This window comes from Sapajus apella, unplaced genomic scaffold (assembly GCF_009761245.1).
Source record: "Sapajus apella isolate SASKATOON/1434 unplaced genomic scaffold, GSC_monkey_1.0 scaffold2, whole genome shotgun sequence".
Classification (NCBI taxonomy): Eukaryota; Metazoa; Chordata; class Mammalia; order Primates; family Cebidae; genus Sapajus; species Sapajus apella.
This window is the reverse complement of record NW_022436942.1, coordinates 47240706-47260643: the sequence shown is the minus strand read 5'-3', so window position 1 is coordinate 47260643 and position 19938 is coordinate 47240706. Positions and strand designations below refer to the sequence as shown.

Below are 19938 nucleotides of genomic sequence, written 5' to 3'. Positions count from 1 at the left end.
TACTATTATTGTCAAATACAACTTAATAAAGCTGGAGAAAAAAATAAAATGCTTGACTTCAAAAAAGCCTTAAAGAGGTCAGGCATGGTGGGTCACGCTTGTAATCCCAATACTTCGGGAACCGAGGTGGGCGGATCACCTGAGGCCAGGAATTCAAGACCAGCCTGGCCAACATGGTGAAACCCTGTCTCTACTAAAAAAAATACAAAAAATTACCTGGGCCTGGTGGTAGATGCCTGTAATCCCAGCAACCCGGGAGGCAGAGGTTGCAGTGGTCTGAGATTGCGCCACTTCACTCCAGCCTGGGAGACAGAGTAAGACTCTGCCTAAAAAATAAAAAATAAAAATAAACCTTAAAGGAAAAGAAAACAATCATTTGTTATGCCTCCAGTATCCAAATTAAGCAGCTAATTTTGATATTTGATGTTTGACATATTTGTACTAATTCTGAGTAAGAGTATGTGATGTATAAAAATCTTTCTAAGCAACTATCAACTTGGAATCATGATTAATGTGCTGTCTATACATATTTTTTTCTAACATGAGAAAGTGAGAACGCAGTCCTCCACTAAATTATGCAGTCGAATTTCCCACATTTGGGGAAATCACAGAGGTCAGCACATCTGGAGTGAAATGGATAAGCCTCACCCTGGTTATAGGTTTGGCATATTCATTTTTAACAAACACACCTGAATTAATTAAGGCAAATTTGGAATCGTACTCTACTATCAAAATAACTAATTCCTAAACTCATACATTATTCTTTCTTCTAAAGATTACTGATGTTAATGTTCAGCTAATATTTTCTTTTAAAAAATAATGAAATGCTTTGCAATATTCTCCAGTTATACAAACAAAAATAGACACATTTTGGAGAATCGATAAAATATTTGCTTAAAGTATTTTTTTTTTAAAGACTATACAGCTGGGACTCCAGATTTAAATTACAGCTCTGCCATTTACTAGACATGGTTGGTCAGGAAAATTAACCTAAGCTTGCATTTCATTGTCCATAAAATGGGAATAAAATAATAAGATCTATATTAATAGATTTGATGAAAGAATTTAATGAGATAATCTATGTGTAGTTCTTAGCCTGGCACGCGGTATATGAATAAGTGAATCACATAATAGTATTAGCTATTGTTATCGTGGTTGCATTATCTTTCCGTTCAAAAAAGTACAACTTTCAAAACCTTGCTATGTTGGTGACCTGCAGTTTAATAATCTATCGCTTCTCTTTCAATCTTAATTTCTAAAGACACAGTAACAAACCATTCTGAAAGAAGCGTCTCACCTTGCAATACTTAACATTGAGTCAACAATTTTTGAAATTATTAAATATTCATTCACTAAAGTAATTGTTTAAAAAAATAAAGGGGATAGGACAATAGCCTAACTGCAGGTCGCAATTAAACTTTATTTCCTTAAGGCAGGCAGGGTGAATTCTTTGCTCTGAACCTCCCAGACTCCTCTCCTTCATTGACTCTTTATAAAGAGGGAGCTCCGAGCCCTCTCCTGCGCGAGAGGTATTTCTTCTGTCCCCGAGGGTGCCAGGTGAGCCCCGGCGGGTCCGGGAGGCTGAGCTGGGACTCGTCTCGAGCAGTAGCTGCTTGGTGCCAAGCTTCGCCCTCTGTATCCCCGCCTTCGCGGCCTCCAGCCGGTGCAAGTCCGGGGCCCCCAGGCGAGGGGACGCGGTTGGCTTAATCTCCCCAACTTCTGGGTCATTTACAGCGTCTGGCTGTCCTCCCGATTCTTCCCTCCTCGCCTTTGCCAGCTTCTCGCCTACCCGGGGCTCCGGAAGGGAAGGAGGCGTGTCCGGAGCAGGCGGGAGGGAACTGTATAAAAGCGCGGGCGAGTCGGCAGCCGGGCTTGCTCGCCGCCTCGCGCCTAGACTAGAAGCGCCGCAGGAAGCACGGACAGTCGAGAGGGCGCTGCGCTCGGGCTACCCAATGCGTGGACTATCTGCCGCCGCTGCTCGTGCAGTATGCTGGAGCTCCAGAACAGCTAAACGGAGTCGCCACACCACTGCTCGTGCTGGATCGCAGCGCTGCCTTTCCTTATGAAGAAGACACAAGTGAGTAGGGCGCGCCCAAGAGCTCGCGGGCTTTCCAAGATAAATCGCGCCCGGTGCCCCGGGGAAGCGGGCGCGTCCTGGGACCTGCAGCTGGGGCGTGCAGGGCTGTGCCTGCCGGGTGAACCAAGAGGGTGCGGGGGAGGCCGGCGTGGTGTGCGATCCCGAGCCGGGTGAGCCAGGGAGAAAAGGAGGGGGAGTGCTGAGAGGGAGCCGGTGTCAAGTTTGGAGCCTTAGCAGGGAAGTTTGGAGCTGTCAGTCGGAAACCGCAATTCCCGTCTGGTAGAAGGATCGGTCGGCTTTTGCTTTAAGGAATTTTAAGTTATCACGGAAGGCATGCCTTTGCATAGGAGACGTTTTCCCGTGCATTCCGGGAGATTATGAAACAGCTCCCCACGCGCCATCCTCGCTGGCTCTCGCACTCTGATTTATTTGTGTAGTCCCGAGGTGGGCGCCGGCACCGAGCGCAGCGCGGACGCGGGTGCAGCTGCGGGAGCGAAGCCAACGCGGAGCTCCTAAGCCGCAGCTCTCGGTGGGGCGGGAACCTGCCTGGCCTGCCGCGGAAACTTGGCTCTCGGCGGTGTCTGCCTAGTTTGCGACTCTATGTGGGCTCTATTACCTCCACAATGCATGCACCTTTTTCCATTTCAGCAGAGATAAAGGCTTTTTATGAAATAGACACCTCTAAATGATAGTTACTGAGATAATTCCTAGAGCTGCTAAATTCTGCATTATAAATAAAGCACTGTGGGTAAAACACTGCCCAGAGAGACAGTTAAATTTTTTTCCCCCTTAGAAACAAAAATAACTGGTTCTTCGTTTAGAAAGAGCCGCCACGGTGCCCCTATCCACGGTTCTCTTCACCATTGTTGATTCTTACCTCCTCTCACTCCTAACCCTTAGAAATTATGTGTTATCTACCGCAGGTTGGGTAAGGGTTGCCCTTTCAACCCCCTGAGGTTCTGTCGGAGATTGCAATTCCTGAAATGTGTACAAGGGGTGGAATGGGTGGGGGAAAAGGAAATCGGGGTGTTTGTACAAATCGCCGGTTTAGCATGAAGGCATCAATGTGCTCAAAATGCTTTATCAAATGACCTGCTTAGCATCATATTTTATACAGATTTCTAGGCCTGAAAATGTACCCATTAGGAAGAAAGTTGCAAGACTCTAGTCCCTTGTACCTGTGTTGGTAAAAGGCAGGGGAAAAGGACATTGCCTGGCTAAAAGAGGCTTGCATAGTCTCTAGAGCACTCTCCAAGAGAAAAGAAGTGGTGTGCCTCTCGCCTCTCTGGCAAGCAGTTTAGCTTTCAGGCAAGGCATTGAGCACCACACCTGGAATCACCACAGTGTGCTGTTGAAATGCAAATGTTAAAGATACTTGCAACAAAAGAAAAGTTTCATTGTAATCTCTTGATTTAGACAAGCTTTCTGCGGAATTACAAGAAGGGTAGAGACTTATAAAAATAGTAGCATCTGTTCACATGAATGGTAGTGGTGAGATCTGGGGGAAAAAGCTGCTACCTTCTAGTTCAAGAAAAGAGCCTAAACCTTCCTACTCAAATCAGAACGCAAGAGACAGCTAAGGTTAACGTCCAACACTCCAAAGCGGGGGTGGGGCAGGGGGTGATGTACTATCAAGTCACTTTGAGAAGCAGTAGAATTGATTATCCTTGCACCCTTGCTTTGCAAAACAAATGTGAGCTCTGTAATCTCCTTTCTCGCTTTGATTAAATGGCTGTGTAAATCGGATTACATGGAATAATTCCATTGAAAACTAGAAAGAGGTCAATCTAGTCTGAAACATTGTGGCTGTGGCATTAGTGACTCAGTGCTGCCGACCAGAGACATTTGAGAAAGCTAAGTATTTTAGATATGTGACCTGTTCGGTCACACATCACACAAGTTAAAGTGCAGGCCCTTTGGGGGAACTTGCTGATGTTAAACGGCTTGCAGGCAAAGGAGGGCAGTGCCCTTGTTGAATGAAGGCATTCATTGCCCAGGATCTAATGACCTTCAAGGTTTTAAGAATACTTCTAGCAATTCCACAGTCACTGAAAAAGGGGACCCTAGAAATAGCCCAAAATCAAGAAGATAATCTGTGGAAACAGAGGAGAGGAATTAGATCCTCTTTCATATTGTTAAATTTTCTAATTCAAAAATTACAAAGAAAATAAAAATAAAAATAAAAATTTTCTGTGCAGCAATGCTGCATGGATGGAAAGTAGCCTATGTAAACTGGACATAAGCAGTAGGATCGATTGTTCTGAATCTAATGTTATCCTCACCAGGGAAGAATATCTATTAATATTTAATAGTTTAAATAGTCATTAATAAACATGGCATCAATATCATGGTTCTATTATAAAGCTACTGGTTCTATACTCTCCTACTATCTCATATGTAAAAAAAGAACTTAATAATATTTTTAAATGGGTTTTAATTTGAATCACACAGCTCTCCAAGAATCATGGGGACTCCAGGTATTCTGGCCTTTCAGTCAAGCTAAGTAAGTGTGAAAATTCCATCAACAACCACTTGGGGTTTGATGAATGATTCATTCATTTAGCACATGTGGTACACTTCACTATTTCGAATATAATGACACAGGCAACAGCCATGTGGAGCAATTTTGTGACAATAAATTTAATCACCATTCTACAGAAATGAATGGCTTTTGAGTTTTTCATATTTCTGTTTGATTGTATTTTATTCAGATTGTGTGGTTTTATAGTTTCTAGAAGTAACTGTGGCTTGGGCTTAGTAAGAACATCTCTTTCAATGTATAACTATTTTTTAAACATAATATTCTGATATATCATATTAAATATCAATCAAGTTACCATATTTTGCAACACTGATTAAAATTTGGTTAAGAGCACCGTTAGCTTAATGTCCCCGGTGTTACATTTATCAATATTGTGCTTACATTTTAGTTTGGGGATGGTTTATGAGAAATATCATAACTGCTGTCAGTTTCAGAAATACTGAGATAAGAAAGATTCATCTTGCAAACAATGTAGAAAAGCCCATTTTAGGCATACTAACTCTCAGAGGCGAAGCAAAAAGAATGTTAGTTTTCACTACTCCAAAGAAAATATCTCTTTTATATCTGTATGAAGTTTGTCATGTGGGTGACGATGCAAGTTTACTTTGTAGAAGAAAATTAACATATTTATGAAAAGAGCATTTTTAAAATCTTGTCCTTAAGATCACTCAATTTGGAATGTATGCATTGAATAATTCTAATTTATGTAGCTTTTAATTGATACATTCTGCCAAGATTTCAAAACCCAAGTGCTAAGTTGATTACATGTAACATAAAACAAGGAAAATAACCATATGGAAATCTGAAAGTCTGGGCCAAACCAATTAAAATTGCTAAATTTTATTTATGTCTAACCACTGATTTGAAGATAGTAAATTGTGGGTTACATTTGTTCTTTAATAATGGGTGACTGAAATGTTTCCATCACCATAAATCATATAAAAATTTATCACTGAAATAGGAAGTCTGGGTATTAGAGGTTTCTTACATGGATTGGCAAATCCCACTACATGTGGCCTTCACTTTCCATATCTGAGGAACACCTAAAATATGGTTGGTGGAAAGATTCTAGGCTCTATAGCTTCCGAAGACTTAGATTCTAATTCCTGTTTTACTAGTCATGAGACAAATGATCTTAGGCAAAGGTTTGTTAAACTTCTTGGGATTTCCATGTTTATAATCTGTATGATGATTATAAAAGTTATAGAGATTTTTCTCGCATGGTGGTTTTATGGGCTAAATGAAATTTTATATGTGTCTTTACTATATGTACAGTTTGAATTTATTGTTCTTGAGAAGAGAGTGCCTGCTGGCCTACTTTACAAGTCAGAGAAAAACTGACTTACTGCAGGTAAATGATGCCTAATGAACTAAGCACAGAGACCAAGTTTTCCTAAATCTACATCTGTGGATTTGGTGGCTCCCATGACAGGCTGATACCTGTTTATAGATTATAATTCATACACATTAATCCAGGAATATGTGAAAACAAAGGTGATATGTGGGCACAAAAGATGCTAAGTTCTTTAAGGTTTTTATTTCAAAGTACAAATGAATGAGATCATTAGAATAGATAATATAAATGGAAATATCACTATCGCTGACTCAGTTTCATATTTCCACACTTGCTTTCTAAGTTCTCCTTGTATGATTCTAAGGAATTATTTTGTTTTATTTTATTATATTTTGGACTAAAGAGGCTTGGTCAGTTTCCCATCTGTAATGTTCTTGCACTTGCTTTTCTGAGTGAGGCTATGCATTCATTTCTGTGGGGTGTCTTTGTTGTCTTTACCAGGCAACGTGCAGTGACATTTTTTTTTTCATTATACAAGTTTGAGACTTTTATTTTTTTCTTTTCTGGATTACCTTAATGTTCCCTTTTGTAAATTAGGGCAAGGCATTTCGATATAAATCTCTGAGGAATGATCTTTTTCTCTTTCTACCACATAAATCATGAGCAGCTGCAGGAGACTGTTCTTGGTCTTAGACACTGTTCTTGGTCTTAGTCACGTATGTAGCCAGAACAATTTACAAAACAAATAGAGGGAACACCAAGATATTTTATAATATATGCTGCCTTCAGGGTTGTTTTGTACAGGCTCTGTTTCATAGAAACCATTGACTGTAGCCTTTCTGATTCATAGATGCAGCAAGATGTGTTCGCCTTTTCACTTAATTATGGGTATACTAAAAACTGTTTACAGGGGCTGGGAGTTGAAGAGAATTGTCATCATCCCATTTCTACCTATTTCTTTCTCTACAGAAAAAAGAGGCGGGGGAGTGATGTTCTCATAGTTGGGGCTCATGGCTCTTTCTTTAAAATCATAACATGTGTCATTTAAAGGAAGACTGTTCTTTATGTACCTGTCTTCATCCTTTGTCTACATTTTACTTTGTTTCAAGGCTGTCACTTGGGCTTGGGTATCAGGAGGCTGATTTCTTTTATTAACCTGTAACTAAATAGTAGGACTTTGGGAAATTATTTGAACTCCAGATCTTAGTTTGCTCAACTGTAAAATGAGTGAGACTAGGTGATTTCTAAGTACCTTCTGGTTCTAAAATTCTCTGTTTCTAAAGTACTAGTAAAATAGAGATTTGAACCAGATGGCATTTAAGCTTCCTTCAGTTCTCAGATTTATGTAGCCATTGCTTCAGCGTGAATATACATTATAACCATTGTTTTATGATTATGAATAAGCCAAAGGGGAGAACTGAAGGAGATTTAAATTTAGACTGTTCTACTTTTATCCATTTCACCTACTACTTGATATTTCTGTATAAAGAGAATGGTATTTACACTTTCCTGTTTTAGCAAAATCTATAGTTAAAGAGGATCTTCAATTTCTTCTAAATGTTTTAATTCTGTGAAAAAGAACTCTAAGGCAAAGTTAGCTGACTGAAGAGATAAGCTAACAAAAGATAATACTTCCTTGTATTTGACTGTCTTTTCTGTCCCTTTAACCTCCAGTACCTGTGTGCATGGAGCTAAAATGGAAAAAGAAAACCAAGAAGGGATCTGATGATGTAGTAGAAAGGGCACTGAGGGGAGAATCAGAGGAACTGATCCTGCTCTTTGCTCTGTCTCAAGGTGTGTGTTCTAGGGCTTAGTATCTCTGAATAGTGCCCACAAGTTAACACTGAGAAGATAGTGAAGATGAGAGACTGCAGATGGAGACACAGAGATGGAAAGAGGAGGGAGCCTCAGGGAAAGGCAGTTCCTGTAGATGATACTATGCCAAGTCAGTCCTTGGCTGGTGCTTGCTCACCTCCTTTCCTTAGGTGAGAGTTAGGGCAAACCCAGTAGCTAGCAGCAGCCTTTTTTTTTTTTTTTAGCAGTCAGAAGCTATGGCAGTCTTCTTATTGACATGAGAATATTCCATGATCAACTGGACCCTCCTCCAGCCAAGAGAACATAGATTCCTCAGAAAGCAGGGCCATAACAATGATGATAATGCTCTTCTCCAAGCACTGGCAAAGTCTAGTGAGCTGCCCGCGAAAATGAAGTTTAGAACTGAGGCAATAGTCTAGGGAAAAAAAAAGTAGCAATGGCTATCATTGGGTTATCTGGATGCAGGAATTTAGCACTTGACTTTGCCCCTGTAGCTGTTGCCCTGGGGCTCTTGAGTGCTGCCGATTAGAACACGGGTGGGTGAATTGGAAGAAAGCAAGGCAATTAAGTAGCCTTTCTGTATTCCAGGTACACAGATAGCAGCTCAAAAATTTGTCCGGTGCTCACAAAGAATGTGTTTGCTTAGAGTGACCATGTAAAAGGACATGAAAGGACCACAGTAAACTCAGTGCTCACTTGAAAAAGCAAGCCTTGTTCACCTTTGCAGAAAGGATATCCCCACTGTATAAACACGATCCTGTGCAAACCTCGGAGGAAAAGAGCACAGCTTGGAGGGGGGCGTTATGTTTGTCTTATATACCCATACTGTGTTGCCTTTTCAGGGGCAGAAGTTCATCTTCTGAACATAAGCCCTGTGAGTGCTTAGAACTTTCCCCTTTTTTCTCCTTGACATAAAATCCCTAAAGCAGAGGACCTTTCTGTTTCAGTGTCTTTACTCAGCTCCAGGGCTGAATCGCATCTCATTACTGGCTGGTTTCACCTAAATGTGTGTATTTGAGTGGCAGTGAACCAGGCTGCCTCTAAGGAATACAATTGAATAGTGGTGGTTTATTGCGAAGGAACCTCTTAGGGCCCTACGGTGGTGCTGAGTTTTCTACTGTTTACTTGGAGCTCCTTTCTCAGTGCCCTCCCAAACAACTGCCTTGGGAAAACACACAGATTCCTTGGCTTCCAAGCAGAGTGTGACAGAGAAAGTGTGCTTTGTTATAAAGGCCTTGCCACCCTCCTGGGATGTGTTATCCATATGGATGTGCTGGCTGTTAAAATTTATATTCACTACAGAACATTAGATGGAGGAGTGGGGAGAAAACAGGGTAGAGATGTTTTCGTATAAAATAGTTTCTAACGTGATCTAGAAAGTCCAAGGACTGCAAAACAGACCTCGGCATTTCTACATCATTATTTATGGTTCTTTTTAAATGTACAATTTAACGCTTCTGAAATAGTAAACACATTAGGGATTTCCTTTTTTGATGAACAACCAAAAGCTCTGTGATTGCTTTAGTTTGGATTTCTGGCAACTTTAGGAAACTGCTGCATTCTGTGGGCCCTACTCAGAAATCTTTGATGTGCTCTGTCAGTCAGAGGGCTGACCTTAACACATATGTCATTCTGCTGTTTGAAAGACATTATCACAGTACAGGAGAATGGCTGGTGCGTCCTACTTCCAGGTGGTCCAAAATGGGAACTAAACAAAATGAGGGGATAATAAAGGGATTAGGCAGCATGCATGAAAAATGCAAAGGAAGTTATTAGCATAGTATTTTTAATATTTGGATGACAATTCTTTGTAGAAAAGCACAGAACTACAAAATAAGGCTTATATAATTCTTCTATTATCTTTGTAACAAATTATATATACATATTTATTCTCAGCCCCTGCCCAGAAAAGTGTTTTATAAAACTTTAGTTCCTGTTTGTTTGTAATGTACTGAAGCCACAGTACTCTATGCTTTAATAATACTTTAAAAATAATGTACCTCTTTTTTTTATTTGAAACTTGGGTTTTTAAGGAAAAAATATATATGGGCATTTATTAAGCTTGCTCTATATCATATACACACACACACACACACACACACACACACATTTGACTGTAGAGAACTTTAATTTAAAATTAGAAGTAGCTTCTAATAATACTAGCAATTTTTTATATAATGCTTACAATGTAAGGACCTGTTGTAAGCCCCTGCATTTATTTATATTTTAAAATAATTAGACTTTAAATCTAAGACTGATTTGACCATTTATTGTTTGCACTTCCGTACAAATGTCACACATACTAATTCAACTTGAAGAGATGAAATTTACTGTAATATGTGTCAAGTGTTTGTCATTTAAATGTGTAGCCATTTTAAATAGCTTCTACCATTGTGTTATAAAATCAAACCATCCTGATAAACAGTTTCAAGATTAATAAATTCATAGAACTTTTCCTCTGAGAGGTCGTTATTACTTTTTAAAACCCCATTTCACAGATAAGAAAACTAAGACAAGATTTTTCTCCTGCCAATCCCAGGTGTTTATTGCAAAAGTGATTCAGCTGGCATTAACCACAGTGCCTTAATGTGGCTTATTTAATACCTCAAAGATACACATCCTGTTTACATGAACATTGAATCAAAAACAAATGCAACTCAGATATTCAAAACAGCCTTCAGTAATAGAATTTGGACAGCAAAAATTTCATGATTGCAGTTGCCTCAAAGAGTGGCTCCTGCCAGCTGCTCAGTAAGTACATTTGGAATGTTGTGAAATGAATGAAGACCTAATTCAGGTTGTTAGATACTGATACATTTTTTTATAAGCCTTTTTTTTAATGGCAAAATTTTAACAATTGTGCTAGGTCTATTATACACACAGATGTATTTGGTTAATGACTGGCAAGGCTACTTTGTTCACTATTTACAGCATTAATTTTCAGTGAATGTATAACATCCTTTACTTGGTGAAATTGGAGACGATGTGAGAGAATAGCAAAGGTTTGAATGGGTATAGATGAAATGCATTGGTTCTGTCATTTACTGACCTCAGAAGGTTTTTCTCTTTGAACTTCACTTTCTCAATATTTAAAATGGGCACAGAAGTCACCACCTAGTAGTATTGATGTGCTAATTAAAAGAGATAGACTGTCTAACATCACAGTAAGTGGCACTTAATAGATCATCATTTCCTTCTCCAAAAGAATAGTAAATCACAGAACATTATACAAATCTGTATGCTGTAAGTAATAACTTCAGTGTTAGTAATTCCTGGCTTTGGCTATAGGGCTTTCATAAATAAAAAAAATTAAAACCAGTCCTTAGAGACTAATAGCTTAGCTTTCTTATTTATGCATTATCTATCTTATTTAATACTCATAAACACCCTTAGCAAAATTTTAAAAATTTTCCCAATTTTATCTCCTTCACTTTTCTTCCCTTTCTGTTGAAAGGAAATAGCTATACAAAGTAGGACAAAGACAAGCTGTTAAAGAAGTGAAAGAACAGCTTACTGGATAAGGAAATAATGAGACAAATTAAGAAGTTAATATATGGGAATTACTCCCCATGAGTGAAGCACCGTGCCACAAACTGCACAAGTGTATCTCATTCGATTGTAGCAAGATGTTGTGAAGTACATATTATTATTAGCATCATTTTTTTTAACAAAGAAAAAGAAAACTCTGACGTTCAGAGAGATTAAGAAAACCTGCCCAAGATTAGAATCTAAAAAGTACAAGTAAGTGGAAGAGGTTGGAGTTGAAGCCAACCCTATTTAAATCTAAAGGCCAGATTCCTTCTCATCACTGCAATATAATACACCAATATAGACACGCATGCATACACATACAACCTGTAAGGCTTTGAACTCCTTTGTTTTTTGTTTTTTCAAATTTGTGTGTAGAGATGAAGATGCATTTTAATCTTACAGCAGAAGGACTGAGAGCAGGCAAAGCTATGTCCTCTGATTGAGTGATGGGTTGCTTCTGACCCCACACTCCTCAGTACTTACCAGAAGTGTTAATGGTTGTAGAAGAGCAACACTCCCACAAGTCAGGGATCCTGGGCTTCCTTACCAGCCTCTCCCACCCATCTTCCCAGCCGTCAAATGGAAACCCCTTGCCTGACTCATCTGACTGTTGTGAGGGAGGCTCACTGTAAACTCTAAAGATGTCATCTTACTTTATGGAATTAAGAATTACCGCATTGCCAGAAAGCTTTCTGTCTTTCAAATAAAGTGGTACTTTGCTGGCAGACGTCATATTTAAAAATATTTTAAAATTGTGTTTCAAAATAACTTCTTGGAAATAGAAAGACACTCCAGAAAATAAATTTATCAATTTGCTCCGGCCCTCTTTACATGCTGTTTTGGAAGATCATTTTAAATGTCTGGGATCATATTAGAAAACTATTTGATAATAATGTCTTTATGCTTATGTCTGGATTTTTAAAGCTACCAGCCATTTATATTGTGGCCTTTGTTTTGTTAATTGCTAATCAATCCAACTGCATTAATAGTAAAAAAAAAAAATTCTGCATTAGTATCTTTAGTTTTTAAACAGATGACTGTCAGCACATCCTTAGCAGTAGCATTACATTGTAAATTGCTCAATAGAAGTTAGGTACAAATGAAAGTGTTGGCTAAAAAGTCCTGACATCATCTCAACACAGGTAAGGGAGACATCAGAACAGAGATGTGCTTAACCAGACTCTGCAGTCAGATGGTCTGCTTTGGTTGCCTAAGAACGAAAATCTCTGAGCCTCAGTTTCCCCATCTGCCACATAGAATAAGCAATGGTACATTTATCATAAGTGGTTATAAGGATAAAATGAAATAATCCACAAAAAAGCACTTAGTCCAGTGCCAGACACCAAGAAAATACTAAATAAACATTTATTATTGCTATTGGCATTAAACAAATGGGAATGTAATGCTTATCAATAGTGATGACTCCTTTCTTAAAGAAAGTGACATTAATTGCAAAGTCTCCACTATCAGAGTGAAAGGGAAAGTTGAAGCAATTTATTCAAATAATTCCAGCTTCAAATTCACTTTTGTCCTGAGCAATTTAATTGTTTTTATTCCTTTTTTTAAAAAACAAAAACTGAAGAAGGGAAATGTGTCTAACTATAATCACAAAAGAGTTTACCTAGAGCAAAGTTATTTCTTTCTATCATGTGCCCAAGAGCACAGCACCAATATAATGGTGGGGCTGGCTTATGAACCACGTCTGGATTCAGAGCCTACATTCCCAAGTTCTTTGCTTTAGCTGGAATTAGGGGGACAGAACATGGGTCATTCTCATTTTGAATCAGTGAGTGATTTCCTGCTTTTCCATATATGAGCGAAGTCATTTTCAGCATCTATAGAAATATAGCCACTTGTCAAAGGAAAATGGAAAGAACATGGTTTTGTGTCGAAAGAACATAGATTTTTACCTCTGCCTCTTGATTCTAGCTTGACATGGGATCTTAGACAATTTATTTATCTTTGTTTAACCTTTTCTTAATCTTCTGTAAAATGGAAAAATAATACTTTGCAGCTTCCTTCTATTCCTCACTCTTTTTTTTTTTTTCTCCCTTCTTTCCTTGTTCTTTCCCTTCCTTCCTTTTTAAACCCGGAAATGATGTTATATACCTAATCTTTAATCACAAATCACGATCACCCAAATAATTGTACTGTTAGAAAATAATATTTTTTCAGAATTAACACATTTTCCTGCTCTACTTTTAAGCACTAAATTATATTTGTGCAAAGTGTTTGACTTATTGGCTTTGTGCAAGCTGGAGTGAGCATGGGATTTGGAGTTTAAATCTTAGCTCTACTATTATGATTAAAGCATGATTTTACTTCCTTTGTCTAGGCCTCAGTATCATTTGTTTAATGCGGTAGTAGGGGTAATAGCGCATAGCTGGAAGAACACTAGAATTAAATAAATAGTCTGGGCATGGTGGTTTATGCCTGTAACCAAACACTTTGGGAGGCAGAGGCAGGAGTATTGCTTGAACCCAGGAGTTCGAGAACAGCCTAGGCAACATAGTGAGACCTTGTCTTTACAAAAAATTTTATAAATAAAAAATAAATGAGATAACATATGGAAATTGTCTCACCCGTAAGTGATGCTCAATAAACTGTATCTGTAAGCTTTAGGGAATGGATTATGCCAGCAGACACATGAGTATGTATTAGACTGTCTGCTCTGTGTCTGTAAGGGTGCTGACACATGCTGGCGACCTCACAAGTTGTGAAATTCAAGAGAGTAATTAATTGAACAGAGCTCTACATACTTCGAGGCCTAGTGTTGTATTATTGTTCTCACCCTTGAGTGATAAAAAGTTTAAACTTTCCAAATACTTAAACTTTAGTTTATTAATGTCTTCGGAAATGAGCCTCAAATTACTTTTTGTATAGTATGATCTTGAATAACTTTGCAAACTCATAAATCTAGAATCATCTCTTCAAACTGTATGACATTGAGTCACCTGATTCTTCTGATTACATTCTGAATTTCTCACTTATAAAATGAGGTTTGTAATAGAGCCTAACTCCTAAGGTGGTTTCGAGGACTAAATGAGGTAATACATAAGAATGGCACCAGGACAGGTACCAGAAAACCTAGGTAAATGTTAGCTCCTTTAAAATCAAATGCATTTTTGCATTTGAAGGTTGTCTGTTGTTTGTTTGTTTTTACTTTATTTTACTTTACTTTCGTGTGTGTGTGTGTGTGTGTGTGTGTTGAATTTAATAACTGTATAGAATCAACAGTTTGGAAATGTTTCCATTATGAATTCAGGCTTTATTTTCTTGTTAGTGATTCTGTTTAGTTTAAGAGCCTGGTTGTCCAGATTCATCTTTGAGTAAGTTTTGTATCAATCAAGACAGACGCAAGTTACTTTTATCAGTCCATTACTTCAGGTAAACAAACATTCCATTCTTTGATAGAACATTAAACTGTTATGTTCCTTTCCATGGAGTGCTGATTTGTTCAAAACACTTGTGAAAGAGAGAAAACAGCTCCTGTTTTCTAACTCTTTTATAATATAAAGCTTGTTTTCAAAGGTTTTTGGGAGATTTCTTGACTCAATCTTTGATTGTGGATACCACAGTGATTAATTTACCAAGCCAGAAATGTGAGAAGTAATTCTGGTTCAGTTCAGAGTGGGATCTAACACAACGGTTTGAACCAAGACTAAAATGCAAAAATCTCTTTTAGATATTGAAAAAGAAAAACATATATATATATATATATATATTTTTTTTTTTTAAGTCCATGCTTTTAAGGTCCAAAGGAGAATAAGGAGAATGTAGTAGAAACATTAACGTGTGTTATTTTTGTAAATTCCTTAGGAACAGAGGTAGATTTTAAAAGAATTCTTTTTCTACCTTTCCCTGAAGATTTGTATCCTTGCATTTGGGGCGTAATACAGGAAAGTCAAAACAAGAACTTGCTGACAGCAGAGGAGATCCATGTCCTAAATTCAGGCATGTGGGACTACATTGCTATGTGGCTTTGAGGATGTCCATTTCATTATCCATCAAAATGTGAGGGTAGATCCTATAATTTTAAAGATTATCTCTAATACACACAATCTAGAGCTATTAACAGAATTCTAACCGTGTCATTACTCTGGCTAAAATCCTCTACTGACTTTAAACTACCCTCAGGATAAAGTCCAAACCCTCAGCACGCTATACAAGGGCCTCTGTGGTTTGGCTGTTGCTTACCTCCACCACTCCCTCAGTGGTAAGTTTCATTTTAGTGTCACCTACCTATGTACAGTGACATACCTATATTGCTGCACTTGGTCTCCAAGGCCCTGACAGCCCCTCATTTGGGTACCTTTGATGGTCTCTATTCTAGAAAGTCCTCCCTGACTTTCATTTGGTCTTCTTTCCCAGTCCTACTCCCTACTGTGTTCAGTGATCTTACCCTGAGCTCCTATAGCATTTTTTAAAAAAATCATATCACATATCACATTACATTGAAGTTATTTTATTACTTACTTAGCTAAGTTGCATAGTACTGGTATCCCTAGCTAGAGGCACAGTGCCAAAATATTGATAAAGGTTTTCTGAACTACACTATGAATTTAACGCCAGATGTCTCTTTGAGGAACAACATCCACCGATCAGTATTCTAAGAATGGATCCAGACATGTGACAATATTGTGCCTGCTGACCTTAGTTGACACATGAGTTGGCACCACGGAGGGTGACTTGGAAGTCAGGAGGAACTTTAGAACATTTATTCTGCTTTGATGTCGGTAAGGGACACGTGAAACTGTGCATGTAACACTGCCCTGTATAAACATACATACATCGTTCAGACATAATTTTCCTCAGAAAGAGAAATGATAAATGAGCCACTTGGGTTAGTGAAGAGAATGGAGATAATGAATTTAAAAAATAATAATAATGAAGGAGAGGGTGAAGCAATGGCTTGCCATTCTTAAGGAAATAACACAATAGGCTGAATGACAAGGGCCAGTTAAAACTTGCTGATGCCAGATATATAGAAGAATTAAGAACCAGAAAGGATTTTAGGGCAGAATACTGTTGATGATAATGAAAAGGAAAAATGTTGATTTCCGATGCTTATTCTCTGTGCCAGGTCCTGAGCTAAATGTGTTACATACTTTATGTCTCCTGATTCTCCCCATCTATGAGGCTGATGGTAGTGTGATTATTCCATTTGATTAAAGAGGAATGTGAGCTCACAGAGGTTAAGCAAATTACTCAGCATCTTATAACTCTCAGTCAAAAACCTGATCTGTTTGTTCTTAATTTCTTGCTTGGTATTAGTACTGTTGTCATTTTTTCTCACCTACAGATTTTTTGATACATAGTAATTCATGAGACCATTACAAATATAGTAAATGGATTCTTCCTTCGCAGCTCACCCACACTCAAGATGCTTCCTTTAAAATTCTGTTAATAATTTGTGCTGGTTAATAGGTAGCCAATGCAATAGACAAGTAAAGGATGTTGTGTAGCTTTGGATACTGAGGTGTATAGTCTTTGTCTAAAAGGGTTGAAAGACAGATATATGACCATATGAGAGGGTTTAGATGATTCTATTAGAATGATATTTATGTATTTAAGACAGATATGGTTAAGGACTTTAGCAAAAATAATGTTTCAATACGTAAGATCAGAGATAAAGTGTGGAGGAAGAAGTTGAAGAAGAATTAACAAAAAGTGATAGTTTCAAATTTCATATGTGGTTAGAAGCCATCATCTTAGTGACCAAAGGCAGTAATGCTACTGCTTTATACTACAGTGCTCTAAAGTAATGTTACAGAGATTGCGTGTACTTTAAAATTACATCATTTTGGGGATACTCTTTGATGCCACATTTTGAAAATTCTGAAGTGTTTAAGATGATGCAAACTTGGAGCATGGTCTGTGTTCCTTTTTTTTTTTTTTTTTTTTTTTTTTTTTTTTTTTTTAAATCAGATAAGCTTCTTGGTTTCGGTGTAGATCTGAAAAGTTAACATTTCTTGAACAAATAACATGTTTCCAGTTTTATATAATTATATCACAAAGAACAAAGTCTACCTTCTGCTTTAATTTGCAAAGAAAAGTTCCAAAAAGACTATAAATAAGAGAAGATAACACACAAATATTGAGCAATGAAGTAGTTGTACAAAATGGCTTGTGCAGATTTGGCACTTAAAACATACAGCAGCTGAAGTACATCTTAAATTTCATTTAGTGAGTATACTGTTCATGAGGCCCTCTCTTCATTTCCTGAGGAAGTAGATCCCTATTCTCTCCCATATGGTGAGAAAAATTTCTTTGCTATCCAAACAGTTTCCCTGTTTACATTTGTTCCTCCATCCCCTTCTGATTCCTTAGCAAAGCAGCTGCTTTGAAAAGAAGCTCAAAGGATTATCTTGAAATGGTTATCCACTCTCCCTCTTTCCTGCCCGAAGAAGAAAGTTCCTTTCTTTATTCTCCCAGCATTATTAGGAGTCGAGACCTGGGGCCTTAAGGTACATTTTCTATATTCTTCTTTTGTTTTAAACTTGAAAGCAAAATAATCTTCCCAAGTCTACCATAAGAATGAATTTCAGAATGCACAATTACATTTACTGAGAAAATTGTTAACTCAGAGAAAATTATTAACTCAGAACCTTTTAAAATAGTGATAATGGCAACAATAATAAGTGTGATGCCAGTACTTCTATCCTGATACATTGTAAAAAATCATCACCTTCGACATCTTCCTTTCTATTCTTTTTCTTTTTTTTTTAGATGGAGTTTTGCTCTTGTTGCCTAGGCTGCAGTGCAATTGCATGACCTCGGCTTACTGCAACCCCACCTCCTGAGTTCAAGCAATTCTCCTGCTTCGGCCTCCCTAGTAGCTGGGATTATAGGTGCCCACCACACGCGCAGCTAATTTTTTTGTATTTTTAGTAGAGACGGGGTTTTACTATATTGGCTAGGCTGGCCTTGAACTCCTGACCTTAGGTGGTCTGCCTGCCTTGGTCTCCCAAAGTGCTGGAATTACAGGTATGAGCCACCAGGTCTGGCCACATCTTCCTTTCTTAATGAATTTAGAGTCTCCTCCTATATCATAATAGTATTAGAGAGAATGCTAAGCATAATTCCATGGATCTCATGGTAAATAATTGGAATAAAAGATCTTGCCACTTAGTCATAATTATTAGCATGAATGTGATGATGGAGCCTACTTTGGGGGTGAAGTGTCACTGAATCAGCTCATGAATAGCTCATGGGACTTTCTTTTTCTTGCAAACAAGTTGCATGATAGCGGAACATCAACACTATGCCAGTGTGACCCTGAAGAAGAGGTAGCTGGTTTTGTTTTGATCAAAGTAGGAATGGGTCTGGAAAGGAATTCAGTTTTATGAGCATTGTTTCGCCTGCTTTAGAAAAGATGACGATAGATAAGAGTCAACCAATGCTTTGGGAAGAGACAAGATTTTAGCATTTAAAAGCTTAACCCACACTTCTGGGTATGTCTGCCCCAAGTGAAATCTTATTCTTTGCATGCATTTCAAATGCAGAATCACCATGAATAATTTTTATGAATGGCTGCTTTAGAAATGTTGATAGATTGTAACTCATTGGGGAAATAGGAAGAATTTATAGTTGCGTATTATAATAAATTCTAAATAAAGGAATATGGAATTGTTGACTTCTCAGAGACTTCCAGTGAACTTACTGCAGGACAATGTCTACATTTCAGGTCTGTGGGATATTTTTAGTGTTTTTCCTTTTTAAGAAACCTCTTTTGAGTCAATAAAGGAAAATAACTCCACTTTATACTTACGTAATTTCTTCAGAAAGGGAGCTTTGGGGATTTTATAGCCAGGTCAGCAATTTGATTTTGGGCCACATCTACTAGGAAAGGTATTTTTCAATGGTTGTTCATTCATTAAAATTGTCTGTTTAGCATTTACTACAATCAAAGAATTGTACTAGAGGCCCGAGATACAGTAGTAAGCAAAACAGTTACGTTGTCCCTGCCCTTCCTGGAGCTTACAGTCTACCCCTGGTTTTATAGCTTAGTTTTCCACTTACATGGACCTACAGAAGTATTAAAGGCACAAAGAAAATGGTTAAAAGTTCAAACTGAGAAGCATTTAGCTAATTGTCACTGTTTGAATTTAGCAGTTATTGACCCTAAGAGTGAGAAGAATGGCAATGGCTTACATCCAACTGATGAACAAAGCCCTCATGTTTATCCTTCACTCATTCTTTCTAAATATATTTACGAGAGGCTTCTTCATACCGGCATTGCCTCAGTCACTCTGACAAAACAGGGAGGGACTGAAAGTCCATATGGCACCTTATGGTGCTCTCAGTCAAGTGCAAGAGACAGATAATAAGCAAAACTGTTTGGCGATGTTGCAATTCCATTGCATAAACAGGAAACCACCTGCTGAGGATTGAATTGTGCATTATCCAGCCTTCATCTCTGCCCCATTGTATGTGCATGGGTTTATTCTCTAGTCACACAATTTAGATATTGCCACTACCTTGCTCTGTACCACATAAAAGAGAATTTTATTGAAGGAGCACTTTTATGAGCAATTTCGTAGCAGTTAGCAATGCGTGCAATCCACAAATAAGGAGGATTATGTACTATGAGAAAGGTAAAAATGATAGATAGAATATGTAATCCTCATTCTCTTTTTTTCTTTTTTGAGATGAAGTTTCACTCTTGTTGCCCAGGCT

General features: G+C 38.0%; 1 protein-coding gene and 1 non-coding gene across 6 annotated transcripts in view; one reads left to right on the top strand and one right to left on the bottom strand.

Moving 5' to 3' along the window:
- Positions 1-540: 540 nt before the first annotated feature.
- Positions 541-698, bottom strand: LOC116528196. Its single transcript, XR_004258918.1, has one exon. It is a non-coding gene; the product is annotated as a U1 spliceosomal RNA (small nuclear RNA).
- Positions 699-1501: 803 nt separating this feature from the next.
- KITLG (KIT ligand) overlaps positions 1502-19938 on the top strand; it is an 84928-nt gene continuing 66491 nt past the window's right edge. For 4 of the 5 annotated variants that reach the window (XM_032297208.1, XM_032297201.1, XM_032297195.1 and 1 more), the window contains exon 1: positions 1502-2077. In XM_032297208.1, coding sequence (XP_032153099.1) covers positions 2063-2077 — 15 coding nt within the window. In that variant the 5' untranslated portion in view covers positions 1502-2062. Of the gene's footprint in view, positions 2078-4528; positions 4581-19938 lie in introns of all 5 variants that reach the window. The other variant, XM_032297217.1, reaches the window with a different exon arrangement.